This window comes from Myotis nattereri (genome assembly GCF_964212035.1).
Source record: "Myotis nattereri genome assembly, chromosome: 7".
In the NCBI taxonomy this organism is placed as follows: domain Eukaryota; kingdom Metazoa; phylum Chordata; class Mammalia; order Chiroptera; family Vespertilionidae; genus Myotis; species Myotis nattereri.
In genome coordinates, this window is record NC_138082.1 from 32,125,770 (window position 1) to 32,152,812 (window position 27,043).

The 27,043-nt window shown below is 55.6% G+C and overlaps 2 protein-coding genes across 3 annotated transcripts in view; one reads left to right on the forward strand and one right to left on the reverse strand.

The window, feature by feature from the left end:
• Positions 1 to 3,877: 3,877 nt before the first annotated feature.
• On the forward strand, positions 3,878 to 9,339 carry SNORC (secondary ossification center associated regulator of chondrocyte maturation; the record flags this gene model as incomplete). Its single annotated transcript, XM_081096013.1, is given in 4 exon segments — positions 3,878 to 3,972; positions 3,974 to 4,056; positions 8,909 to 9,091; positions 9,187 to 9,339. Coding segments are annotated over 4 exon segments (471 nt in total). The 3' UTR covers positions 9,297 to 9,339.
• Positions 9,340 to 11,139: 1,800 nt separating this feature from the next.
• The window catches only part of NGEF (neuronal guanine nucleotide exchange factor), a 32,071-nt gene continuing 16,167 nt past the window's right edge, over positions 11,140 to 27,043 (reverse strand). For both annotated transcript variants that reach the window (XM_081095357.1, XM_081095358.1), the window contains 10 exons: positions 24,929 to 25,089; positions 23,303 to 23,455; positions 21,749 to 21,878; positions 19,639 to 19,713; positions 17,420 to 17,509; positions 15,960 to 16,123; positions 15,260 to 15,415; positions 14,227 to 14,306; positions 13,441 to 13,545; positions 11,140 to 12,126 (listed from right to left, as the gene is read on the reverse strand). In XM_081095357.1, the coding sequence (XP_080951483.1) occupies positions 11,936 to 12,126; positions 13,441 to 13,545; positions 14,227 to 14,306; positions 15,260 to 15,415; positions 15,960 to 16,123; positions 17,420 to 17,509; positions 19,639 to 19,713; positions 21,749 to 21,878; positions 23,303 to 23,455; positions 24,929 to 25,089 (1,305 nt within the window). In that variant the 3' untranslated portion in view covers positions 11,140 to 11,935. The remainder of the gene's footprint in view (positions 12,127 to 13,440; positions 13,546 to 14,226; positions 14,307 to 15,259; positions 15,416 to 15,959; positions 16,124 to 17,419; positions 17,510 to 19,638; positions 19,714 to 21,748; positions 21,879 to 23,302; positions 23,456 to 24,928; positions 25,090 to 27,043) is intronic.

Genomic DNA, 27,043 nt, shown 5'->3' on the forward strand with positions numbered 1-27,043 from the left:
GGCTGTTTATATTTGTGGCCACCGTGCATTGAGAAGCTGCCTGCCTTCCTGGGTCTGGGAACTAGGCAAGAGGTTGGTGCTCCGCTCACTGCAGTAAGTGCAGGCTTCCACTCCCCTGTCCATGTTTGTACAGCAAGTAACACATCAGCAGGTCGCCCATCTGTTTTATTCCTGGGGGTCAAAACATTCTTGTGGACACTCATTGTAGTGTTTATATCCATCTGACTCCCATTGAAGTCAGTCATCCCATCATTGTCAGCCTTGGCCTTCGGGGAACACACACCACACAACTTTTTAAAGATGCTGGTCGCCTTCCCTACACACCTCTCAGCACCTCAGTGAGGAAGTCACCATAAATCCACTCCAACATCCCTTCCTTCCTAAGCCTTTGGCTTCCCCCCTCTTCAGACATCAGGCTTCTCAATCTCATTGAATCCAGGCTACTATTGAGTATGGTTTTAGTCAAGCTGTTAGAGCTACTTCTAGATGTTTGAGCTAAACATTGAGTTCAGAATCTCTGCTAAACACACCACTACATGTGACCTGATCTAAGATCCCTCCTATCCATTTAGTCTAATACCTTAGAATTTATTCCACACATATTCTCCAGGCTTTCATTATTATAAATTAGCAAAATCTTATTTAGTATTTAGTTATTAATTTATTGCTAGAATAATTAGCAATTGGTTTAGTGTGTACTGATTTCCTCCTGGCTCAGACTCTGTACCTGTTTTCCTTAGTTCTAGTTATGCGTATGGGGACAATAAGGGTGTTGTCAGGGTGGGTGTTGAGAATGGGCATCCTCTTGAAAGGGTACTTAACAGGTGAGGTTATTTATTACTCAGACAAGAAAAGGCCCTGTCTTCACACTGGAGAAGAGCCCGCTGCCTGGGGATTTGTCTGAGTCTACCCAGGGATCCTCAGTAAGACCTCAAGGTCTCACTCCTTCCCAGTCAATGCTGTGAACGTCACTTAAGAGAATTGGCATGGCTATGAATTCAATTTAAGATTATAATTCTTCAAGACATGCATATTTTGGGCCTGACCTTATGCCCCGCCCATATCTATAAGAAATGAGAGATTCTTTTAAACGACTGATACATAAATGCTCTAGTTCTCTGATCATGCCCTGACCTTAGAATTCAGATCCTTGAAATTATCCTTTCTGTGAACACCCAGCACAGTAAAAAGTAGCCAGTTTACTTCACTGTCATCATCACTTCTGTAACTATCAAGTGCAGCATCTACCTGGTCCTGTAAGCCTTGTTTTCAATAGGCACTTGATGCTCAACAGCCGAGCCCTAACACACGGTGGGCCATGTGTTCCCAGCTCTCACCAGGAAACAGTCACCTGCAGGTATTTCAAGCAGGAGAGATTTAATATGGGGATTTGTTACAAGGATGCTTGAAGGGGTAATGGAGCAAGAGACAGAAGGCAAGGTTCCTCCTCTAATGGTAACTGCAACTTGGAAGTTGACACCAGCCTGGGCTGGAGGAGCAGCAAGATAGCTCAGAGGCTGGAGCACTGTCCAGTGAGGCTGCTAAGGTTGGGATCCAGGAGCCTGCACTTCCAGCCACCTCCACCTGACCCGTCACTGTTACTGTAGCCAATGCTCCTGCTGCTGCCGCTGCCGCCAGGGATGCTGTCAGAAATCTGAAACAGCAGGAAGCTACTTCTCTCTCCCCTTCCACCTCTATCTCCCTGCAGTGCTGTCCATTGGCAAATGCTGGCAGGAAGGCCTCAGGAGTGTGATTTGGGGGTCTGACTGTACTTATCAGTATGTTGCTACATTACATTGCAGGGTACAGAAAGATGAAGATGGGACACAGCAATCAAGCAGCACAAATGAGTGAACAGAAGTTCACAGTTAAATCTGTCCCCCAAATCCCAGCTGACTAAATTCACATGTTAAGTCCCTGCTATGTGCTGGGATGGGGCTAGGTCCGGGAAATGCACTGGTGAACACAGCAGTCCCTGCTGTATTGGGACTTACAGGGTGGGGACAGACAACCAATGAACACTTTATCTAAAGATGCTATTACAGGTATCGTGACAAATGTTTTTTTGGGGGGACACACAAAAAACCCTAAAAAGACTGACCACCCCATAGTATGGAGGCAAAAATAATTGAACAGACCCTCCACAAAAGAGGGTAATCCTGTGCTCAATAAGGAAAACTGCTCAACTTTATTAGTCATGGAAATACAACCGCAATGAGACACCACTACATACCCAGCAGGCAACTAGTAACGAAAAGACAGGCAACACCAGGGTGTGGTGAGGATGTAGGGCAACTGCTGATGAGAGTGTAAATGGGAACAAACACTGGCAAACTGCTGGGCAGCATCTACAGAACCTAAACACTGGTTACCCTCTGACCCAGCAATGTGACTCTTAGAGTTAGTGCACATGTTCACCAAAAGACATGTGCAAGAATAGTCATAGGAGCTGTATTCATAAAAGTTCACACCCAGAAATAACCCAAATGGACATAGATAAATGGATAAAGGAATGGATAAGTTGTGGCACATTCAGCAACAAGAATGAATGAGCTATTGCCACATGCAACAATGTGGATGAATTTCACAGAATGTTGAACAAAAGAGTCATATGGTTCCATTTATTTGAAGTTCAAATGTAGACAAAACGAATCTATGGTGATAGAAGGTAGAATGGCACTTTGGGGTTACTGACTGGTGATGGGGAGGGGTAGTGTTTACATAGGTGTATATATCTGTATAAGAGTTTATCAGTTGTAAACATAACATTTGTCTACTTCACAGTATGTTAGTCCTCACAAAAACTGAGAAAAACAAAACCAAAGCCAAGAGAGTTTCATGTAAATATAAGTATTAAGAAATTAATGTGACGAGTGGATGGGGGGCTAACTGATCAGGACTGAGACCCGAGTGATGATGAAAAGGGAGCCACCTGAGGGGCTGCTTTCTGGGAGAGGGGAGGCAGGCTCAAGCTTGAGCAGGTGGGGGAGGGGAGCAGGGCCAAGGCAAGCCCTTAGGTTGACTTTTTGTTCTAAGAGCAGTGGGAAACCATGAAGGGTGTGAGGTAGGAGGGTGGTGGCAGTATTTTCTGAGCTATTGTGGGGTGCGGAGGGAGACAAGGGTAGTAAGATAAAAAGAGGGACTTTTGATGACTTTTCATTGTGTGGCTAGGATATCTGAAAGGTGGGGGCTGCTCCCTGCTGAGCAGGGCTGGGAAGGCAGGGCAGCGAAGGCGTGTGTCGGACATGTTAAGTTAGAGATGCTTATTAGACACCCGGGAAGCTGTCAGCAAGGCAGTGGGCCATGGGGCCAGACCTGGCCCCAACACATTATGAGCATATAGGTGGTATTTCAAGTCTTAGGCACCTGGGAGAGCAGAGAGCAAGACAAGGGCATTTAATGACATGGGCTTTTCTGGAAGGAGATGAGCACAGCCAGAGGGTTTGGATTGAAACTGCCTAAAAGTGTTGTGCTTCCTTAACAAGCCCGCTCCTGGCCAGGCATCCAGGGCCCGAAAGTGAGCAGAACCTGCTGCTCAGTGCGGACAGCCCAGGGCGAGTCTCCTCGCCCGGCCCTGGGCACTGGGCGTAGATTCCTGGGCCCAAATACAACCCACTGAAACAGAGTGCCCGAGGTGTCTGCATTTTCCAGTTCCCTGGGTGAGTCTTTGCACATGGAGGTGAGAGAGAGAGAGAGAGAGAGAGAGAAAGGGTGCAATTTCCTCTTTCCCCTCCGAGGGTGGGGCTGCTACAGAATTCAGGAAAGCAGTCTGTTAGCTCTGGTGTGTGTGTGTGTGTGTGTGTGTGTGTGTGTGTGTGTGTGTGTTGGCATGCATGGGGGGCGGGCACGGTGTCCCAGGAGGACAGAGTTTGCATTGATGAAAACCCTTCCCAGCCCTTTGATACCTCTTTCCCGCCGCCCTGAAGTTAACCAGCTCAGTCCTCGGTGCATCCCGCTCGCTGGCCACACTCACTCGGCCCAGGATGGCATTCTGTCTGACCCTGCGCATGGCGCTACTGCTCCTCTTCGGGGTCCTAGCCCCTGCGGTGCTCACAGGTAAGGTGCTCCCTTGGGTCCAGGGGGCAGAGGTCCTGCACAGCAGATGGGGTGGCCTCTGGGGGGATTCAGCAGAGGCTCCCATGAGACAGATAGCCGCAGTTGGGAACTGGCAACCACGGGACAGTGGCCCTGAAGCAGGGCCAGGAACGTTAGCTGCTTGGGGGACAAGGGGATTACTCCTGTACCTAAAATCTAAAAGCTCCCAGGTCTAGGAGTGAGGAGGGGGCACCAGGCCCAGGGTAAGTGGCTGAGAAGCGAGAGACCCTGGGCCCCTGGACAGAAGACCCGGACCCTGCCGTTTACTTTTCAAAGCCTGCATGCCTCTCTCTGCTGATTTTCTGAGAAGTCTTTCAAGAGCGAAGCCCCAGGGGCTAGTTCTGTATCAGGATATAGTGTTAGTCCTGTATCAGGGGGAGTGCAGGGCTGGAGACTCCTCAGAAAACTGAAGATGTGGGACTCAGGCTCTGCACGGAGGCCAAAATGTCTGGGTCTGGTGTCCAGCAAGAAGGAGAGTCACGACAGGCTTGGGCGGCAGCTCCCAGACCTCAGCCCCAGCTGGGCATGGCTGTGGGGCCCCGAGCTGGGGCTGGCCCAGGCTGACTTCAAAGCCTGAAAGGAAAGGCACACCTGGGTTACGGTGGGCTTTCTCCTGGAAGAAAGTGATCTCTGACGTAGCCAGAGAGCAGTGTTTCAGAGCCCGGGCAGGGGTCCTGGAGCGAGACCCTCCCTGCAGCATGGGCTCTGGGGGAAGGTCCATGGGTCTGTGGGGGAGGCAACTGGAGAGCAGGTGAGTAAGCAGGGCCCCGGGGAGAGCCGCCTGTGGGTCAGCCGCACGCTCAGGCACATGGGGGAGTCCCGGGTGATGGTGAGGAGCTTCAGATGCCCTAGGAAGAAGCTAGCAGCCTGGCTTTGCTTCAAGCCCCTCCAGGCTGTTCCTCAGCCTCGGTCCCTCCTTATCTGTACAGGGTGACAGCCATGGTGCCTCTGCCTCCCTCACGGGATGGCAGGCCTACCACGTTCAGACACCAGGATGGGCCAGGCATCAGGCGATGCTCAGTTCCTGTCACCGACCGCATGTAAAGGTCCCCAGCCCCTCCACTGGGTGCAGGGTGGTCTTGGGGCAGAAGCACCCCTTCGCACAGGCTGAGAGAGCACTTCGATCCCTTTTGGTCGGAGAGGTGCCCAGGAATTGGGGAAGTGACCTAAAGTGTCAAGTGGCACCTCCCATGGTCTGGTTCTTCTTGCAGATCCTCTACCCCACCCCCATGAAATGCTTCTCCCACTGGTGGGTCCAGGGCTGCCTGGGACACTCTTGTCCAGTTTCCTGCGCTTCGCACAGCCAATTCTCCCGGCCCGGCCGCCGGCCAGAGGCGCTGGGTCACACTGTGCGTACACAGCCTGGGTGGGTGGGCTTCGTCCTCCACCACAGGAATGCTTGAGGGGACAGCCTCGTGTTTAGCATCACCAGGATCTCACGTGGCCTCACCTCCTTCCACATGTCCTACCAAGAGGGACAGGCCAACCCTCTCAGGGTTCTGGCTGGCTGTCCTTCTTCCTGCCATTCTGGGAGGTGTGTACCACGCCTGGCAGCCCCCTGCCCGCTGCTCGGTGGGTGGGGGGTCCTGGAAGGAGCAGCCTGCTGCCCTCCCCACTGGTCGCCTGTGGCCACAGCTACAGGGGCAAGGGGAGCAGGCCAGGTTGAGCGGGCGGGAGGCCAGGACAGGGATGAAAAGGCCCTTCATGGCCGTACAAAGGCCGTCTGTGAGCACGGGCGCCTGGCCTCGGGGCCCTGTGGTCAGAGTGAGCACTAAACAAACTTATTTACTGAAAGGCAGGGCGACTGGGGCGGTGGGGCTGGGGGCGAGCCCACAGTGCCCAGGCCTGTGTCACGAGGCCCCACGCCTCCTGGTTTCCTCGGTCAGAGCACGAAGTCGCAGAGCCTTGTTTACTCTGGTCCTTGCAGTTTGGGCCTTAACATCACTGGGGCTGACTCACAGTTCTCCTTACAGGCCCATGGGTTCCATCTCTGTGCCTTTGCCATGCTGGTCCCCCGCCTGGCATTCCTTCACCTCTGCCCAAACGTGGCTGTTGCTGGCACCCTCCTGATGACTGCTTGGGGGTGCTGGGTGGGTTATTGCCTTTATACCTTGTTTTCCCCTAATACGACAGCAAACTGAGAAAATACAGAAGCATATAAATGAGGATAAGAAAGTGAGCTGGCCCTTCCCTGGCCACTGCACCTCCTTTGCTGGGGGCTGGGGGCTGAATCTAGGCTGCCCCTGGGGCATACGCCTGGGTGGGCAGGGAGCTGGCTGGCCCCTGGGGATCCACTGCTTTGGCACAGATGAGCCCTGGAGCAGCCTTTGGGGGTCTCCTGAGAGAGTCCGCTGCAGCAGGCACAGCACACGGAGCGACCTGGCCTGTGTCCAGCCGTGCAGCTCATGCCAGAGGGAGGCTTCCCGATGATGACGGTGACAGCATAGTTACTAACTGTGCGGCTGTGAGAGGCATGGTCCAGCCCTGGTTCTCAGGTCGGTAAAGTGAAGTGGACGGTGAAGTCAGTCTGCCTGGTCCCTGGGTGAGAGCATGAAGGAGCAGGACTTGCAAGCCCAAGGGCTTAGCTCCTGCAGCCTCAGGGACTGGTTGGTCTTGGAGAAGAGGCTGGAGGAGGGTACGCTTAGCAGGGACGAGGCAACCTGGGCCAGTGTGTCTGACAGGGAGGAGTCAGGCCTCTGTGGGGAGCAGCAGAGTGAGGCTGGTCACTGGGGAGACAAAGGAAGAGAGGTTCTGGGTGCACAGCCCAGCCGCCCTGCTCAGGGGCCCACTCTCCCCAGAGATGGCTCCCAGGGTCTGGCAAAGGACAGGGGTGGCTGGCTCCAGGGAGTAAGCCCCTGTTCTCCCAAGGGCCATAGGGTCTGTCACTCCTCCTCCTGAGCTCAGAGTTGATTCCCCAGATGCCACCCAGGTCGGCTGGGCTAGGTACCCAGGAGCCCTGAGGCGGCCTCCCTGGCCAGGTGCCCAGCAGCCGGAGGTGAGCTTCGGCCAGCAGTGGTGGGACAGGGCGGTGCCTGCCTGCCGCCCTGTCTTGGGTGTGTGGGGAGCTAGTGGGAGTCAGTGGTTTCTCCATTTATCTTGGGAGACAGACATTCTTCAAGCCCTAGACCTCAGGGTCTGCCAAGCAGTGGGCACTCTCAGGCCTTTTCTGAGGTCAGTATGCCTGGAGCCTGGAGCCACCTGGGGCCTGGCGCCTTACGTGGCAGCTTCAAGGCTATAGGCCCCTGACCTTCCAGACAGTGACAAAGGAGGCCTGATAGGGTCACTTTGTCCCCCTCACAGGGACAACTTCACAACTGGGGGGACCGGGGGGCCCCAGACACAGTGCTGTAGGTGAGCCTTGGGCCCTGCTTGCCGCCATACCATTGGGTGCTGGGGCCTTTTGTCCCTGGAGGCCTCCCTGCCAGGGGAGTTTTCTGAAAAGGGGCACCAGCTTGGTCAAGCCTTGGGGAGTGGGACAGTTGGTTCCTGCCTGCAAACCAAGCCTTGAAACTGAGCCAGCCCGGGCCTGGGAGAGGCTGCAGGGGCAGGGCTGGGGGGCCTTAGACAATTTCATTGGGAAAAGATTTTAAGTTTACAGAAAAATTGCGAGAATAATCCAATGACCAGTATATTCTGCACTTGGATTCACCAGTTTCCAACATTTTGCCATATTTGCTGTCTTCCTGTCTCTCTCTACCCACCTGCCTAGCTGTCTAGATGCTGAACCATTTGAGAGTAAGTTGTAGACATGCCCCTTTGTGCCTAAATATGCCCAAGAACAAGGGGGTTCTCTCACATGTCCACACTGGGAAATGAACACGGATGCAGCACTGTTCCGTAAACCACAGCCTTACTCAGCTTTCGCCAATGGACCCGAACTGTCTTTCATAGCAGCCCCTCTGCCCCATCCAGGAACATACGCTGCATTTAGCTGTCACCGTCCTTGGTCTCTAATCTGGAACAATTCCTCAATCTTCCTTTGTCTTTCATGACCTTGACATTTCTGAAAACCCAGTTATGTTATAACTGACTCCGAATTTGGGCTCGGTTGATGTTGCCCTACGGTTTGCCCCAGGTGGGCACTGTTGGCAGGAAAGGCCGGGAACTATCCTTGCATCTTTCCAGAGCATCCCTGGGTCAGTCAGGATCAGGTATGGCGGGAGCCTGGAGCCTGCCTGCCACCCTGGTCTTGAACTTTCCTGGGGTGGCTGGGGACGCCTGTTGAGGAAGGATGGATGGGCCCAGGGAGGGGGTGGTGCTGTGGGGCTCCTCGGGGCCAAGATCCTTGGGGTGGGGGTTGGGTATTGGCATGAGCTGCCTGGGGCCGAGCTAGGGTATAAGGCTGGGGTTATCACACAGGCCTCTCAGCCTTGTCCCTTCAGTTCTTTGGGGCCCTGGGTACCCGAAATCCTTGCTAACCCCCACCCATGAGCAAAGAAAGGCTCCTGCAGACTCTGATGGCTATTGAGTCTCAGCTTGTATGGGGGCAGGGGGACCACCGACACCCCTCTGGGCCTGTTCTGTCTGGAGACAGTATGTGCTGGGCTTAGTTCCTTGGGGTAGAGAGGCCCCTTGGGCTTTGAGAAGCAGACACACATGGGCGTGTGTGGGTGCTGGACCCCATGTCCTGTGTGCTGCATGGCTTCACCCAGGTGAGGGCCAAGGAGAAGCAGGGCTCTCAGTTGCCTCACCTGTGACACGGAAGGCTGGAGTCGTGCTGGTGAGCCCCAGGGCCCCGAGGACAGGGCCATCTCCCCGCGGGGAGCCATTCCTGGAGGCAGCCTGGGCCCAGCGCCTGTGCTTGGCCTTGCAGCCGAGGACCCGCAGGAGCCCGTGCCCACCCTGTGGAACGAGCCGGCCGACCTGCCCTCGGGAGAAGGCCCCGTGGAGAGCACCAGCCCCGCCCGGGAGCCCGCAGCCACCGGCGCCCCGGCCCCCACCGCCCCACCCAGCCCCGAGGACAGCACCGCGCGGGAGCGACTGGACCCCGGCAGCGGTACGAGGCAGCCTAGGCCGTGGAGGGGGACAGGCAGGGAGGGAAGGCGGGGAGCGAGGCCGGCCGAGCTGACCAGCCCTCCTCCTGTCCTGCAGGCTCGCTGGGGCCCGGCGCCATCGCGGCCATCGTCATCGCCGCCCTGCTGGCCACCTGCGTGGTGCTGGCGCTCGTGGTGGTCGCGCTGAGAAAGTTTTCCGCCTCCTGAAGCGAATAAAGGGGCCGCGATCCGCCGGGCGCGCCCGTGTCTTGCGTGTGTCCAGCGTGAGTGTGTGGCGGGCAGGGCGGGCGGCAACTCGCCACACGGGCGCCTGTGTGCACGTGGCCGGCGCCCGCAGGAGCCGTGGGGTGCGGAGCGGGGTGCTGCCGGCCCTCGGAGCAGAACACCCTCCCTTCCTGCCCCTCCGCCTTGGCCCCCAGCCTTCGAGCACCGACAAGTGGGAGACCAGGCCCGGGAGGGGGCGGGGGTAGGGCGGCCAGGCCATCGCGGGGACCTCTCTACCCCAAGGAGCCCCAGGAGCGGAAGAGACGAGGAGTGAGGCGCTGTCACTGGCCTGGTCCCCCACCCACAGTCCCAGGCGGCCCCCAGGCCGGGCTTCAGGCAGCCAGGGCTTCCAGGCGCCCCACCCCCACCCCGCTCCTCCTCCCCCTCCTCCCCAGCTTGGCCCTGGCCCTCTGACCCTGCTCATGCTCTGTCTCCACGCTCCCCAAGGAGCCCAGCGTTTATAATTTGGAGAGAGATTATAAATAGCGGCTGACCAGCCCTGGGCGCAGCAGGGAAGCCAGAACTGCGACCTGCCCCTGCTCCCGCCTCCCAGGGGCCTTTGGGAGTGAGAAGCCCGGAGGAGAGATTGCTATCACCCCGGGCCTGGGAGGTCCCTAGCGTGGTGCTCGTGGCAGGGAGCGGTTCCTCCTCCTCTTCCCACCATTTTCTCTTCAGGTACTTGGCCTCTTTGGCTTCCCTGATCTCTTGGCCACACCTGTTCCTGGATACTCCAGATGAGCACACGTGGTCCCCACACACATTCTCCCCAAAACACTTAATGGGTTACAAGTTTCTGCTTATAAAGGACTGTTATGAAACGGACCAGTTTTCATGAAACTGTTTAAATCACATAACCTCCAGTGGCCAAAGCCCTCCTCAGAGCAGAGGATCCAAGTCAGCATGTGGTTTCCCAGCTTCAAAAAGAGAGCTGGACAAGGGCCAGGCCCACTGGACGACTCCCGCCACTCTTTATCCCCTCCGCTCCCCCCAGCAGCGTGGGGCTCAGAAACGGCCCCTCTTACCCTTCCCTCAGTCTTGGGGCCTCAGGTGTGGCTCCTGGACCAGGGGTGCAGCACAGAGCACCAGTCCCTCCCCAGCTGAACAAGTGGGTTGCAAGCGTGTGCATCTTGCAGGATTCATGCAATTCTCAAAGGATCTGAGGTCTCAAGAGCCCCGAGTCATGCTGTGGCCCATGAGAAGCCACAAAGCCCCACTGGATCTAAACCTTGGGCTTCTAATCAAGGGCCAGTTCTGGTGCAGAGGACGGTGTGTCCTGGCAGAAAGAGCATGGTCCTAGGCCAGGGGCTGGGTGGTCAGATTCAGGCCCGTCCACACTCCAGGACAGAACCAGGGGTGATGGTGGGGTGGCTGAGGGCCAGCTCAGCTGGTGGAGGAGCTGCAGCCTCTGGCTAACTGGCTACTGCCTCCACAGGTGGGAAGATATGCCCAAGGCCAGGGACTGGCCAGGTAGGAAGCCCCAGCCCCATGCCTGGTGGTCAGATTCCCTGTGGGACTGCCACACACTGACACCTCAGTCCCATTGTGGTCTTCCAAACCCAGGTTCTCACTTTCACTGCGGCAGAAGGGCGTCTCCAACTCCCTCAAACATCCGTTTCTGTTTCTGGAGTCCTTGAACAGGTAGAGGCCCTTATCCTGGCGGCTCCCTTCTCCACTAGAGGCCTCCTCAACCCCCTCCTTCAGGATATACCTCCTCCACTGACCTTGAAGGAGGCTCCTCTCTCCCTGCCCCAAACCGAACACCTCATTCCTGTGTGCAGCAGGGAAATAAAAAAGAACTTCACCTTCTTTATTTTATACATGATGCTTCTTTTAATGCAGCCAAAACATGGTATTTGCTTTTCTTGGAACCACAACTGATCAGGATGCAGTGACTAGTTCATTCCTTACAATACCTGGGCTCCTTAAGGGGCCAGAAGACACGTTACATCCAGCCCATCAGGGAGCCGGAGGCGGCACGGGCCCTCTGCCAAGCTCTGGTAGGCCTGCCACGAGGCAGGGTCTGGCCGTGCAGCCAGAGGCTGGAAGAGGCAGACAGAGGCAGTTGGTCTCTTAGTCTTGTAAATTGGAGACCCAGGGCCACTCATCAAGCTCATCAGGCAAGGGCAGTCCATCTGCATGCCTGGTGGATTCTAATGGCTTCCAGGGTAGAGAAGGACACGTGCAGGGGTTCGTGACAATCATCACCTTTGCACCTGCCCTGGGCCAGGGACACCCTGGGTCTGGGGTTCTTCCAGTGCTGGGGGGAGGCCCCTGGAGCATGCCAGTTCCCTTTCACCCCCTCTGAGAGACAAGAGGGAGAGGTGGTGTAATACTGTTTAAAATACATTTCTCATTTACAAATGCATCAGAGGAAAGATGTGGGCACCCTTTTTTCCAGTTTACAAGCAGGGGGCCAAGACATGTGAGCATTCACCACGTGGCCGGGCTGAGGGGCCAGGGTGACTCCTGCACAAGGTCACCTTCCCCCAGCACCCTCCACGGTCAGTGCATTTGCCTGCCAGGCCCAGCTCCCACCTGCCTACCCACATCCCCCTGCTGGACTGGGGGCTGGGGGAGGGGTGTCACTGCCGATTCCGGCTGCCCAGCTTCCTGCGGTCCTTATTCTGACTGCGCTGAGGGTCATCCATCTTGTGCACACGGAAACATTCCTTGAGGTTTTGGGACCGAATCTTGGGATTCAAGATCTCCTCAGTCATGTTGCTGGGGAACCAGCCTCTCTCCTGGTCGTGCAGACGCTCACCAAAGATCCACCCTGCACAGGGAGGGGAGGGTCAGGAGCTCCTACAGTGGTCTGGCTGAGCCCTCCTGCTGGCACAGGAGCCCAGTGGGCCTTCCCAGAGGAGCCTGCTCAGAGAGCCCCTGCCGGAGACCCTCAGATTGGGTTTGCCTCCATATTCTGGGGAGGCCCTCCCTGACACCCCCATAGGGAGCACAGTATGTGGGCATCGCTGTGACGGAACCAGCTAGCTCTGTGCCACAGTGTGTCCCAAATGTATTGCCTTTGGAACCCATTCTCAAGCACTCAGTCATCCTAAGCTGTCCCACATGAGGCAGGGGTCCCCAAAGGCTTTCCCCAAAGCAAGAGGCATCCCAGTGGCTGGTGGGAGTGATGACTCATTGGTGGTTCCCGGGCCTGGAATGTCACATCGCCCTCTTGCTGGGCATCCCTCTCTGAGCCTCCCGAGGGTCCGGTGGTCAGCTGAGGGTGGCCGTCATGAACTGGCCAACCCCAGCACAGGGCCCTGGCTGTCCCCCTCCCCCAGAGATCACCTGCAGTACGGGGTTCCTGGCAGGTCCCAGAGCAGGACAAGGACCTGGGCTCTGAGGGCCTGACGCTCACCCTCTGCAATCCATGTGAGAAGGCTGTTGGGCTGTTTTATTCTGGGGGAGGGGTGGAGGAAAACACTGCTCTTTCAATGCCAGGTGAGGCCCTGGAGTTTGGGACCAGCAGCAATCCCCTGGAGGTCACCAGCCCGAGGCCTTCTAACCAGGACCTCCAAGGGGAAGAGGAGTTGGGGGAGGGGAGATGCTCCGTGCTATTTTGGGGATTCTGATGAAGAACAACTGATGTAGCAATAAGGGACCAGTTTTTCAGGGGAGGGGAGGGAACCTCATTTGGTGCTGACACCGTCGACAGGGCTGGGTGGGAGCTGGGTGGGTGGCTTCTTGGCCCACACAGGGCTCTGAGCCTGGTGGTTAGGGCTCACCTGGAAGCTTGTGGCAAATATGGAGTTTAGAGTTAGGGTCAGGTAGGGTGAGGGTGGTGGGCCAAGCCCAGGGCCATCGAGGGGAAAGTGCAGAACAGGTTCTCAGGCTGGGCCTGGTGTGAAGGGGAGGTGGACCTCATGGGTTGGGGGAAGGAGAGCAGAGGCCCTGGGAGAAGCACCTTCTCTGGGCTGAGGAAAAGCTGGGGAAGCCAGGATGGGCAGAGAGGTCTAGGGGAGCAGAAATGTGCCAGGTCCTGGGCTCGGCTACCCATCCACCAGCTTCTCCACCTGGGGCTGGTGCCAGTTGGGTGCAGAGTCCTGGGTGCACGAGTGAGCAACACGCCCAGCCCCTGCCTTACCGTCTTCCGTCTTGTCCAGGATGTTAAGGATGTCTGCCAGCTCCAGTGTCAGCTCGTCTGGCTGCTGGGCAACGTACGGGTGCACGCACTGGACCTGGGGGCAGTCTGAAGGGAGGGAGGGAGGTGGCACATCCCCCTCATCCATCACCGCCTGCCCCCACCCAGCACACCCTAGACACGGCCCTGCAGTTAGTAGGGACACACTGCCCTGCAGTTAGTAGGGATGTGCTGCCTGTCTTGCAGCAACTGAAGAGAAGTCACTTGAGGGAGGGGGTTTGGCTCCAAAGAAAATGAGAGGGAAATAGCTGGGACTCGGATAAAACATTCCACCCATAAAGGGTTGACAGGCGGTGAGGGCTCCTATTCGAGGCTTCAGAAGGACCTTCTTGAGCTTGGACGAGGCCCTGGGAGCAAGTGTGGGATGCTCAGGACACGGTGGACACTGTCACACAGGGCAGCTGCTAGCAGGCAGCTGGACTGGGGCCCTTTTGCATTTTGTATGGTTTTCAGACAACTGGCAACCCCAAAGAACACGGGTGTCTGCCTTCTGGGCCCAGACTCCTCCTGGTTTCCAAGTGACACTCCTTCAGTCACCTCCAGTGTCTGCAGGGATCAGCACACTGACAGCCCCCATTGGGCACGAAGCTAGCAGCTGGCAGTCAAAGTGTGCATCCTAGAGGCCACACAGGCCTCTGGAAAGATGGGCTCGGGAGGCATCTGGGGCTGATGCCAGGGAGGCTTCCCCTGTCCTGCCCAGAGGTGTCCTGGTCCCAGAGGGCCACTTACCCAGCAGCCGGGACGTGAAGGAAACAAACTTCGTTCTCCGGTTGGGGGCCAGAGAGGTCATCCAGCGCTTCATCTCACTCCTGGGACGGGGAGAGGACACATGCCCCAACCGCAGAGCAAGGGCCCCCACAGAGGCGTGGCGTGAAGTGCCCAACAAGCCCGCTACTCAGTCCTGAGCTGGCTCAGGGCTCCAGCAGGACAGGCGCCCAGAAATCAGCGAGCGGCTGGGGAGCCTGACAGAATCCCCCCCCATGTACTTTACAAAGTCAGTTGGTGAAGGTGAGCCTTGTGCAAACCCCAAAGTTAACCCATGAAAGTGGCCCAGAAGCCATGACCTGTCAGCAGTGTCATTTGTGCTGAGGGGGGGGGGGGGGGACTGGAACAAAGAAGGTGAAGGGATTTGCCAAAAGGGGGGTGGGGGTAGGTGGAGGTGGGCCAAGGGGGGTGGGGACGGAAAGAGACTGCGCTGGGGCGGTGGGAGCACGATGCAGTGTGCAGATGACGTTTTGTTGAATTGTAACACTTGAGACCTGTATGGTTTTGCAAACCAATGTCATCCCAATAAATTTTTAAAAACCTGTCAGCTGGGGAAGGCCAATGTCATGCAGTGGGGACTGGACCTAGATGGACAGGGTGGCACCTGTGACTGTGGGGGTGAGAGGGTATCTCCCCACATTGATCTTGGCTGTACCTCTCAGAGCCCTGGGCTGCACGGCAAGTAGCCTGGCTGCTCAGAGAGGTGATGAAATGGGCCCTAGGCCACACAAGGATGGTTCGCTGGTCAGCCTGGCCCAAGGGTTCTACAACATCTCATTGGAAAAGAGGGCACGCCCCCCATCTGAGGCCCTGAGGGAACACACATGTGTACACACACACACACACACACTCACACAGCAATATGCTACACCCGACTAACCCCGGACAGAAACGCTCACCACAGGTCTGGGGGTGGGAGGAACAGGAACTGGGCGGGCCAAGTGCTGAGCCCTGGAGCCTTGCTCCACCTGGGCTGGTGACACGAGTGGGCACTCACTGAGAGGACGCCTTCAGCATGTAGGTGGCCTCCCGGTCGTCTGCGTTCTCGAGCAGCCGCAGAATGAACACGTTGGCCAGCGTCTGGCCCTGGTCCTCGAGCTCCTCCACGCGGAGCAGGCCTCGAGGGGCCGAGTCAAACACCTGGTACTTGTCTCTGGGGACCAAGGGTGGCAGGCGGGCATGTAGGTCCTGGAGAAGCCTAGGGGTCCCAGGGGACACCTCACCCTGGCCCCCAGGAGGACCAGCCCCACCACTGCCACTCCTCACCCCCATCTCCGGGAGGCCCCACCTGAACTCCTGCTCCCCCCCTCCGACCGCCGCGCCCCCCTCCCCCCCGCCTCCTGCCTCAAACCACCCCTCCCATGGTGTGGCTGGGGGAGCGGACAACTCCACAGCAGCTGCTCTGTTGAGCACTCACTGTGTGTCAGGCGCTGGGCTGGCCTCTCCATATCCCTGTAAAAGCCTCATTCAGCAGGAGGGGATCTGAGCTCGGGAGTTTTAAATTAACTTGCCCAAAGGCCCAAGGCTCAACAAGAACAGAGCTGACCTTAAACCTGACTGAAAGCCTGAGCTCCATGCACATCCTGCCGGCCTCCCCAGGCCATAGGGAACCATCTCCTCGTGTGCCCTCCCTGGGCTGCCCCCCAGAGCATGCTCACCCTCCCCACCCCCGAGCGCCAGCAGTGCCCGGCGCTCACCCAGGGATCTGCCGGCAGATCACCAGCAGGTCGTTGAAGAGGAAGAGGTAAATTTCCTGGAAGAGTTTCTTGGTCCGCAGGGTTCGGGAGGTCTTGGGGCCTGACATCTGCTGCAGCTCTCCCTGCTTCAGCAGCCAGCGGGAGTGGGAGATGATGGGCACCGACTGGGCGAGGGGGGGCGGTGTCAGACGGCTGTGCCCACGCCTGCCTGAGGCTCCCCCAGGGCCCTCAGAGGAGTATGAGCACGAGGAACAGCGTGCGAGGGCTGTGCTGGGCCCAGAGCACACGCAGTGCCGGTGGGAGGGAGGGGCGAGTCCTAGGCAAACGCGGGAGGGCAGGGTGTGTGTGGGGGTCTGTGTACATATGCACAGCTGTGTATGTGCTTGTGCCTGTGTGTGCAATTGTGAATTATCTGTTGCATACGTATCTGTGCATGCTTCTATATATGTGTGTTTGTGTCTAAGTGTATCTACGTGTAACTACTGGCTGAGGCTGGTGAGGGGATCACACACAGAGGTGCCCACATGAACACCTGTGTGTGTGTGTGTGTGTGTGTGTGTGTGTGAGATCCTCTCACCAGCCTCAGCCAGTGCGATGCAGAACCAGAACAGGGGCCAAGTTCGGAGGGAGAGGAGAGAACTGGGTTGTGTGAGGTCCCCACTTCGTGGCTCAGGGGCAGGCTCCTGGCACCCGGCTCAGCCTGGCAGGTGAAGATATGTAGGGGTTCGCAAGGCCATGTCTGCATCCTCGACGGGGGCTCAGCCCCCAAACCCAGCACGACCTCAAGGACCCTTGGTGGGCACTGCATGTTCATGTGTCCACAGCACCAAAAATGCAGGCCCTGAGGTTCACTGATGCCTGGATCTTTACGCAAAGTTGGGGAGAAGGTTGGTAACTTCCCTCAGAATTTCAAACCTTCCAGCTTTAAGAATCCCTGGGCTGCTCCCTTTTAGGTACTTGGTGTAAATACACAGCCAGTATATGAGAGCAGGTGGCTGCAAGCTCCTTGCCCGCCATCTCTCAGAAGACAGTCTAGGCCAGTGATGGCGAACCTTTTGAGCTCGGCGAGCCAGCATTTTGAAAAACCCTAACTTAACTCTGGTACCATGTCACATATAGAATTTTTTTGATATTTGCAACCATAGTAAAACAAAGACTTATATTTTTGATATTTATTTTATATATTTAAATGCCATTTAACAAAGAAAAATCAACCAAAAAAATGAGTTCGTGTGTCACCTCTGACACGCGTGTCATAGGTTCGCCATCACTGGTCTAGGCCCATGTGATGGCCTGCGACTAGGGGACCGGGGGGTGCCTTCCAGTTAGGGGCTCAGGGATGGCTTCTGGGAGGTGACACTGCACTGAGACCAGCGGTGGCCAACTGAGGATCCTGGCCAGAGACCCAGGCTCCAGGCCAACTGGGCTGGATGGGGACACGCACATGGGTGAGGGCTCACCTTGATCTTAAACTCCATCTTCTTCTGAATGCTGATCATCTGCTCCGTGCGGCTCATTTTCCTGACGCCCTCGTTGCACGCTTTTACCACCTGGGATGTAAAGCAGGACACATCAGGTCCCCTGCAGCCCACTGCCCCTGGTCACTTCCTGCTGGCCACTGAGGCACCAGAGGGCTGAACAATCGCTGTGGTCAGACAGTGCGCCCACAGCTGAGACTGAGCGGCCAGTCTGAATCAGGCTGGAGCTCCCTTCTCTAGCACCGTCTGGGACAAAGGCAAAGCGGGAAAACTTGTCAGGCTGTTAGAAAGCAAATTTAAACAATAAGATGTCCTTAGTCATTTGTCAGACTGGAAAAGGCAAGGCTCCAGGCCGGCGAGGTGTGGGGACTGAGACCTGTCGCACACTGTGGGGGAGTGAGGGTCCCCCTCCTTCCCGGGAGGCATTCTAGGTACCAGGAGGTCTAAAAACTGCAGTTCCTGGGACTTCTGGGGACTCATTATGGAGAAACCTTCTGCACTGGGTCGCTGGTGTCTAGAACAGAGCCCGCGCCCAGCAGGCACTCAGGATTTGTGAATGAGGGTGGTGCCCGAAGATGTGTGGACTAGGACGTCCCTGCAGGTGAATAAGAAAAACCGTCATCGACCCAAATGTCCACCAACTGGAACTGATTACTGCCAATACAGCCGTATTACCAAGTTCTCTAAAATCATTAAAAATTGCAGTAACTTTACAAATGCGCTAAAATGGAGAGCAATGCTGGCTTATAGGACATAATCTCCTCTTTGCAAAGAAGACAATCGTGTGTGCATGTGCCTGTTTGGAAGGTCTGGAGGGCAACACCAGCATGTCAGCAGTGTTTTGGTAGAGCACCATCTGAAATGTTTTGCATCGAGCATCAACTGCTTTTACACATTAGACAAAAACCTTTGCAAAAAGAGCAACTTATGAGAAACAGGAGTATAACTTCCGTTAAAGGACAGGAAAGGGAGAGGACAGCAGAAAAGAACTTAAGCAGTAGAACGCGGTCTCTGACCGTAGGAAGACCCCTTGGGGCACCTGGGCCTCTCACAGGCCTCCGTGGTCACTGGACTCATCTTCTGTGACCCAGTGTGGTCAGCTGCCCCGCGGGGCTGTAATAAACTCCCACCTGATCGGGTATGTACGTTCAGAGGTGAGCACAGGGCCTGGAAGATGCTGCCTGACCCCGAGGTCACTGCCCTCCCCAACCAGCCTGCTCAAGGCTCCCGCTTTCCTCCACTGGCCTGCGAAGAGGGACTGTTTTCTAATGTGCAAAGGGTGCAACTGCCAGAAGGACATGAGGCGAGTCCAGAGAAACCACTGCATTAAGTTCCAAAGTCCTGGTGGCTCAGTGTGGCTTGGAACCACCATCAGACGCTCACTGAGGCTCTTCCTTTTACGGAGCTGTTGTCTCCGGTACAAGGAGTGGAAAGGGCTTCCCAGCACCCATGCTTATCCTCTGCGGGGTCACCAGCATGACAGAGTGGCCACCCCAGCCCCACACAGCTGCCAAGGACTGGCCCGCAGCTCCAGCTGACACACTGGAGACAGCACTTTAGACAAGGAGGAGCCGCGGGAGCCCAGCACGCAAGCCCAGCACATTCATCGGCCTTTCCCGCACAAGCTCTACTCTGCGGGCAACTGCCAGGAGGAAGTGCTCTCTCCAGGGTCAGGAGCAGAGATGGTGTCTCCACTCCCGGGCTTGGCAGGCCCCTGAGTCCTCTCATAGAGCGAGGGCAGCTGCAGCTTGAGGGACAGGGAAGCTGTGGAGGCAGGGGCTCGGGCTGAGCTCCATCCACCAGGCTCAGGAGAGCCAGCCCAGCCCCTGAGAGTCACAGGAGGGAAGACACGGGAAACAGGCAAGGACAAGCGTGGGGCCTCCCAGGGCCCCAGATGCCTGCATGAGGGAGCTGACGAGGCGCACCGGGCCTGTGGGTGGTGCCGAGGTCAGCATGGGGAGAGCGCTGGGCTGCTGCCGAGTCTACCCTGCACATCATCAACAGTCAGGGTGGAGAAGGAAGACAGTGTGCTCTCTGCGCAGGACACACCTGACCCAGGGACTCTTCTGGATTCCAAAACCCAACACTAAATTAGTATGCATTTCCCAAAGACACACCGGCACGCGAGGGAGCAGGAGCAGGAAGGCAGGAGTGGACGAGGAAGCAATTTACTGGGAAAAACAGAGAGAACGCATGCTCACCAGTTCCAGTTCCTTGTGGGCGTCCAAGGCAGTGCACTCACGCTCAGACCTCTCCTCCACCCTCTTCAGGATGTTCTGAGCACAGGAGAGTCGGCATGAATTTTCATAACGGCCATTCCTCCCCTCTCCGCTCCCGCCCTCCCTTTGCAGTGGTGGCCTCATTGCTGCACCAGTCCAAACAGCCTCTTGTTGCTGCGACACCCACACCCACGTACAAACAACCCTACCAGGTGACAACAGAGGGCAGAACCCTCAGCTGGGCCGGGGGCCGAGCATCCTGACTCAATGCCTTGCCTGGCTCTAAACTGGTAACCACAGGTCAGTCTCCTATGAGGACTAACCCTGAGGGCCAATCCAGAGCCTGGCACCTCACTGCACAGCAAACATCAAAGCAAAGGAGGCGACCAGGTGCTGGTGGGGAGGACAGGTCCAGCAGGGAGGGACCGGAGGTGATGCAGACCCGAGGGGAGCTCCATGCTCATGGCAGGCGCCAGGGGCTTCCCTCCCCCTCCGCTGGGATTTGAAGCCAAGTCGCAATAACCCCAAAGCTTTCCTGACTTTGGTCTTATTGATCAAAATGTCTGTTTTCTAATTGTTAAATTCTCTTGAACTATCAAAAAATGATGCTCACGTTGCCTTTACCTATAGATGACAATCTTTGCTTTGCTCTCCAAACTTTGCATGGTTTCTGCCTCGCAGTCCTGTGTCTATGGTTTTGGACCCACTCGGTCCCCTGGGGAGGTTTGGGTGTGTCGGAGCACAGTCCTCTGCCAGCTGCCCCGTGCAATGCTGTCCGAACAGCGCTGCTGACCACTCCGTTCCTTCAGACACCTGGACGGTGGCATGCCTTTTCGCCCTTCACACGATGCTCAGCCTCCCTCTGAGACCAGACCAGACCCAGATCCTTGCTGCCTCTGGCATCTCTCAGCCACACCGCCACAGCCTCCTGTGTGGTCACCTGCCCAGCTCTGTCCGCAGCCAAGCCAGAGCCTGCAGTCATCCCAAGTGCTTCCTTGCACCCTCACCAACATGGGGCCACCAAACCTTGCTATTAATGGTTCCCCGTGCCCAAGTCAGCATGGTTCAGGCCCCACCTTTTCCTCGGGAATAACACTCCCACCCTGCGCGGGGCCTCATGCTGAGGGTGGTGCGGCTTCTCAGCCAGGTGCACGGGACCTTCATGCTAGCTTCCTCTCCGTTCCTTCTGGGCACGGTGTGTCCCAGCGCTGGGTCTCCGGGTCCCTTTCTGTCCTTCCTCGATGGTCTCACTCTTAAATGCCATCTCCGTGCTGAGAACTCCAGCCCCTACTTCTCCCTTTGACTCTAAACCTGAATATTCAACTCCTCAAAGTCATCTCAAGCTCAGCTATTTCAACATGAACCTGGGCTGCTCCCCAGACTGTCCTCCCCACCTCCGAAGCTGCTCAAACTAGAAGGTTCTCCTCTTCCTTCCTATTCCACAGAAGCAAGTCCCAGGCTCAATTCACTCGCTTCCCTCCAGGACCCTCCACCCTCCACCCTCCACCCTCCATGCCATCCTCCTTTTTTTAATTGCTTCCTAGCCCCTTCTCCCATGTTCACTCTTGCCCTCCTGCCCATCACCCTCCTCATGGTGGCCTCTGTGTGATCAGGTGAATCCCTGTCACACTGAGGACAGAGCCCAATGTTTTACCTGGCCTCTTAGACCCCCTGTGATTGGTCTCTGCCTACATCTCCACACGCACTCCCCTCCTACTCCCCCAGCTTTTCACTGGCCTTCCTGTCTGTGCACCTGGCTGCCCCAGGGCCTTTGCATAAGCTGTTCTATCACTTGAATGGCTCCTGCCTGTCAGCCATCTCTCAGCTTAAATGTCACTCATTCGAGACTCTTTCCTGACCCTCCAATTGGCAGTGGCCAGGAAGGCACCCAATTATGTTACCCAGTTTCACTGTCCTCATCGCCATGACCACTTCCTGGTTGTGTGTTTGTTGATCTCTCCTACCCAAGCTCCTTGGCACACAGCAGGAGTTTAATTAGGGCTTGTGGAACAGACTGAATGCCCGAAGGAAACAGGTGTGCGGCAGAAGTATCCACAAGCCCCACCTGCCGGTCGGGCGGGAGAGGCAGTACCTGCACCAGAAGCTTGAGGCGTGTGATCCTCTGGAAAGGCAGGATGAGGAAGGAGGAGAGAGGCAGCCCCCTGCACTTGGGGTCGAGCTCCAGCTGCGCGATCAGTTCCCGAAAGGCCGCCTTCTCCTGGCTGGGGACACGGACGCGGGAGTAAGTCTCTGGCTCCCCACCCACAGCCTCGTGGGAACCAGAGAGCCCACGGGCACCAAACGCCCGTTGCTTGATTTATTTATTTATTTTAATGTAAAATAGTGGCTTCACATGCCTGGCCCACGAAGACTTGGCCGAATATGCTGCGTGTGGGAGGGCAAGTCTATGAATCAGATGCACAGCCGGGTGGTTTACCCAGCAGGAACCCGTGGCGAGGTGAACCCACGTAGTGACAGGAACAGGCAGCAGCTGGAGGCCACTGCCAGGAACCTGAGCTCCTCCTGCAGGTGGAGGCACCTCGTCTGCAGATGGGCTCGGCCCTGGGCCAGGTCCACAGCTGGCCTGCAGCTGACGAGGGCACCAGGAAACTGCCGCTGGAGTTAGACTCAGGCCCTCTGGAGGGACATGGACCCTCTGCCTGGGGCTCGAGCCCAAACAGTCTGCACTTGCAGCCACACCAGTGTACCGTGGGCATTGTGATACCTGGATTCCTGTCCTCCTGGAAGCCTGTCTTCTCATGTCGGTGCTCAAAGCTGGCTTCCGATTTCCTCCAATCCTAATTTCAAATCCCAAACATACACGACCCCCCCCCCCCCCCCGCCGCCCAATACTCCAGCTTTAAAACATCCACAGTGGGGATGACAGGGTTTGACAGACAGGCCCAGGGAAGTAAGTGTGGCAATCATGTCACTACCCAGCAAATTCTTGCATGCCCCAACTAAGAACACATCCCTGGTTACACTGCCATGATGCCAGGCATAGAAATGCAAAGAATTCAAAAGAGGCAAGTTGAGCCCTAGCTGGTTTGGCTCAGTGGATAGAGCGTTGGCCTGCAGACTGAAGAGTCATGGGTTCAATTCCGGTTTAGGGCACATGCCTGGATTGCGGGCTTGATCCCCAGTGGGGGATGTGCAGCCAACCAATGATTGTCATCACTGATGTTTCCATCTCTTTCTCCCTCTCCCTCCCTCTCTGAAATCAATAAAAAAAATATATATTTTTAAAAAGAGGCAAGTTGACTGAAAAAGTATTTTGTCAACTGAAATGCCAAGAAAATTTCCTAAATGGGTAGATTAGCAAGAAATTCAAGGGCGTTGCTGGGTAGCCACCAAAGAGACTTCCTCCTGCCCATCCTTGTCTCTGGTTCAAATCACTTTCCTGCCACCCTGGCCTCAAGCTGTCCTCTTGGCCTCAGACTCTCTTTTCTACACCTCACAGAGCTCTGCACGGCTGGACAGAGGTCCAATGGGCACCACAGCTGACCGTCTCAGGATCAATATTTCTCTAGTGACATGGAACCCCCCCGGAACACACCTGGCATTGATACTACCCCGGGAAAGCCAAGGTCCAAGGGCCAGGGCTCCGTGTCCCCGGGAAGCGTGGCCCGCAGCCCGGCACACTCACAGCAGCTGCTTGTAGGTCCTCTCCTGGTAGGTCTGGTTGCTGACGTAGGTGATGTAGACCGAGAAGTGGTTGGCCGCATAATGGTACACGATGTCACACACGTCCGAGATGACAATGTTCTCCTCCATCCGGCGCTCCAGCTCCAGGAGGAACCTGCAGAAGGCAGCGGCTGTGGGTAAGGGCGTCTGGGTGGAGACTCAAAACACACCTTCGCCAATGGGTCTCGCCTCGACAAACCAACAAACACTACGAGATGAGATCCCAATGCCGGTGGTATAGCTGGTCACATCAAGGAATTACTGTCCAGTTTTTTAGGTGGAAATAGCATTAGGACTACAGCATTTTTAAGAGAGAGAGAGAGAGAGAGAGAGAGAGAGAGAGAGAGAGAGAGAGAGGCCTTATCTTTTAGATGTATACTGATAGATTTACAGATGAAATGAAATGATGACAAGGATTTGTAACCACCCAGCTGGCATCACTCAGTGGTTGAGCGTCGACCTATGAACCAGGAGGTCATAGTTCAATTCCCGGTCAGGGCACATGCCTGGGTTGTGTGGGGTGTGCATGAAGCAACCAATCAATGATTCTCTCTCATCATTGATGTTTCTATCTCTCTCTCCCCCTCCCTTCCTCTCTGAAATCAATAAAAAAACATTTTTCTTAAGGATTTGTATCAGAGAGATCCCATGGGTGTCATGATGCAGGGGTGGGGACGTGCTGAACTTAGATGCTGAAGCGTGGGCTCGCAATACTGGTGTCTCTATTCCGCATGTTTGGAATTTTCCCCAATAAAATATAATACATACATAAATAAAAAGACCCTTTTCCTTCCAGCGAGGGCGAAGCAGCTGAGGCCAAGGGCGTCTCACAGCTGCTCGGGCCTGGGGCTCTCGCCCTCCCAAGCCCAATGCAAGCAGAAAGGCGAGGCGTCAGTGTTGGGCAAGGACCCATTCGGGGTCCACTGAGAGCCAGCAGCTCTGCCACACCTGATTTCACACCTGGACACTCCGGTTGGACCACATGATCAAAAGCTGAGTTCTGCACTTTTCTTGGTAAAAATCCATGGCCTACAGTGAAAATGGTAAGTGGCTCTTTTAACCTAACAATAGGATCGGAGTTCGTTCTTCTTTGCAGAAATCAGTTGGTAGATGTCTGCTCCTCCCCACTAAGCATATCCCATCCTTCCTAGGGGCTGAGATATAACCACAGTTCTGGGAAACACTGCCACATGGGCAAACACCCTCCCACTGGTGAGGTGGAGGCACTAACCAAGGACTGCGCTCCACACTGGCTCCGAGGGTCTAACCCCGCAGGCACCAGGCCAGGGCTTTGTGACTCTATCAGGATAAAGAATAGCTTACACGGACACCCTGACCTGCCATGACACCAGCCGCACACCCTCCTGACTGTGGAATGCACAGACACTTGTGCTCACGGAAGGACCTACAGCCACAGTCCAGGGGGACGTGATTAACTGCCCTGCTAGGAGGAAGGTGGATCTTTGGATGAACATATTTATTCCTATCTTATCATAGAAAATTCCAAACCTACAGAAGTAGAGAAGCCCACATAAGGAGCACTGGCCACTTGCTCCAGCCGCCCCAGGCAAGAAGGCGGGATGCTCACCGTTGGCTGACGGCCATGACATCCAGGACGTTGGAGAAGAGGATGTGTGCCTCAGACGGGTGCAGGATCTTCTTCAGCCGCTCGTTCTCCATGAAATGGGACACGAGCAGGTTCAGGCTTTTGTAGTAGGAGGCTTCAGAGGTGACCAGCTCAAACATGGCCTTTGTCAGGGACACAGGGAGGAGCAGACAAGAGGAGACAGTGGTGGGATTCAGCAAAGAAAAAACACCAACCAACTAATCAACAAACCAACGAACATCTATATATATAAAAGGCTAATATAAGTGTCCGACCATCCAACCAGTCGCTATGATGCACACTGACCACCAGGGGGCAGACGGTCAACGCAGGAGCTGCCGTGATGCACACTGGCCATTTACAGAGAAATGGCACCATGGACCTGGTGCCCACAAAGCAACACTCTGCTTCCCCCAAGTGGGACACAGGCCCCACCACCACCCCGGAGCCACACCCCACCAAATCACAGCCAATGCTGCTGAGAACCCATGGCACAAAATGCAGCCCACAGCCCAGCCCAGCCCAGCCCAGCCCGAAAATGGTCTCTGTGGGCACCGGGTAATGATGTCACATAGCAATGCCTGGCTTCCTCTCCCTAGCAACTAGCCTCCTTGGAGTTTCTTCAGCCCAGGAACACAACTTGCTTTATAGCCAGGTGGAAACATTTTACACTTTAACCAAATGTCTGTGAAGCGTTTTCCCGTGCCTCATCTCATTTGATCCTCACAGAAGTCCTGGAGTAGGTATTTAGGAGACTCAGTGGAATCCTATTTTCTTTTCATTACCCAGAAAATGGAGATTTAGAAAGCTTAGAAACTTGACCCCACTGAAAAGAAGAAATGGTGGACCTTGAAAATGACTTCAGGTTTTCTCACTGTGCAGAATATAGTCAAACACTGCTGCAGTTAAATATTTTACCCTTTATTCTCCCTGCATGATCTACAATAATAATCTGCTTCGTGTTGATATTTACGGCTGTGTTGCTCACAATCACCTGGAAGAGAAGTTGGGGTGCTTCACTGGGCTGTAAAAGTTTAGCTAAATCAGAAAGCAGTTCTAATTAAGCAAGTTTAGAGAGAGAGAGAGAGAGAGAGAGAGAGCGCTCTCGCTGGTGCCAATCGCATGCATGTGTTTCCATCCGTCATTGTCGATCTTGAATTTGGTTGACACTTCTATTATAGAGCAAGGGTGAACAGCGATATTAAAATATTTCTTCTAATTAATTTCCTTTCAATGTGCACGAATTCGAGCACCGGGCCTCTAGTATCTATTTAAAATACATAGACACAGAGCCAGAGGGAGAGGGGGTGAGGGGTAGATGGAGGTGGGCAAAGGAGGGGAAAATGGGGCAGGAAAGAGACTGCTTTGGGCAATGGGTGCACAATGCAGTGTAAAGAGCAGTTTACTGAGTTGTATACTTGACACCTGCATGGTTTTGTGAACCAATGCCTCCCCAATAAATTCAACTTTTAAAAAAGAGGAGACAGTGGTTACCACTGCAGACTCGCCCTCAGGAGAGTGCCCACCTGGTTTTCAGACAGAGACCCAAAGGGGCTTGGCCAGGGTCTCCAAAGGGAAAACCAGTGTTGATGCCCAGGACATGTGGAGGGAGGTGAGGAAGTCAGCCTCTGCCATCATCGAGGGGTGGCCACCAATCACAGACCCTGGGCCACCAGCAGCGGTGGGAGCCCCCCACCCCCCTGCCCCAGGTCCATGGCATCTCCTGCTGACCTGAGACAGTGACAGTAAGAGGAGGCACTGAAGGGGGCCCTGGCCACAGAGCGAACAGCATGCTGGCTGCAATGACCGAGGAACTACGGGCCCAGGACTGAGCGAGGACCCACCCACCCTTCGCTCTGCCAGCATCCACCCAGGCCCTGCCCACCCCACGTCTCACTCCCTCAAGCACTGCCTGGCAAGACTGAGGCTAGATTGGCAGGAAGTTCCTTGAAGCTTCTCTGTCACTGATGCTGAAATCAAGTCACTTTCCTGCTGCTGCATTTAAGTTTCTTAAGAAAATGTCACGGCAGCACAGTTCAGAAGTTCTAAGCAAGTATAATTTAAAAACAAACAAACAAACAAACAAACAAACAAACA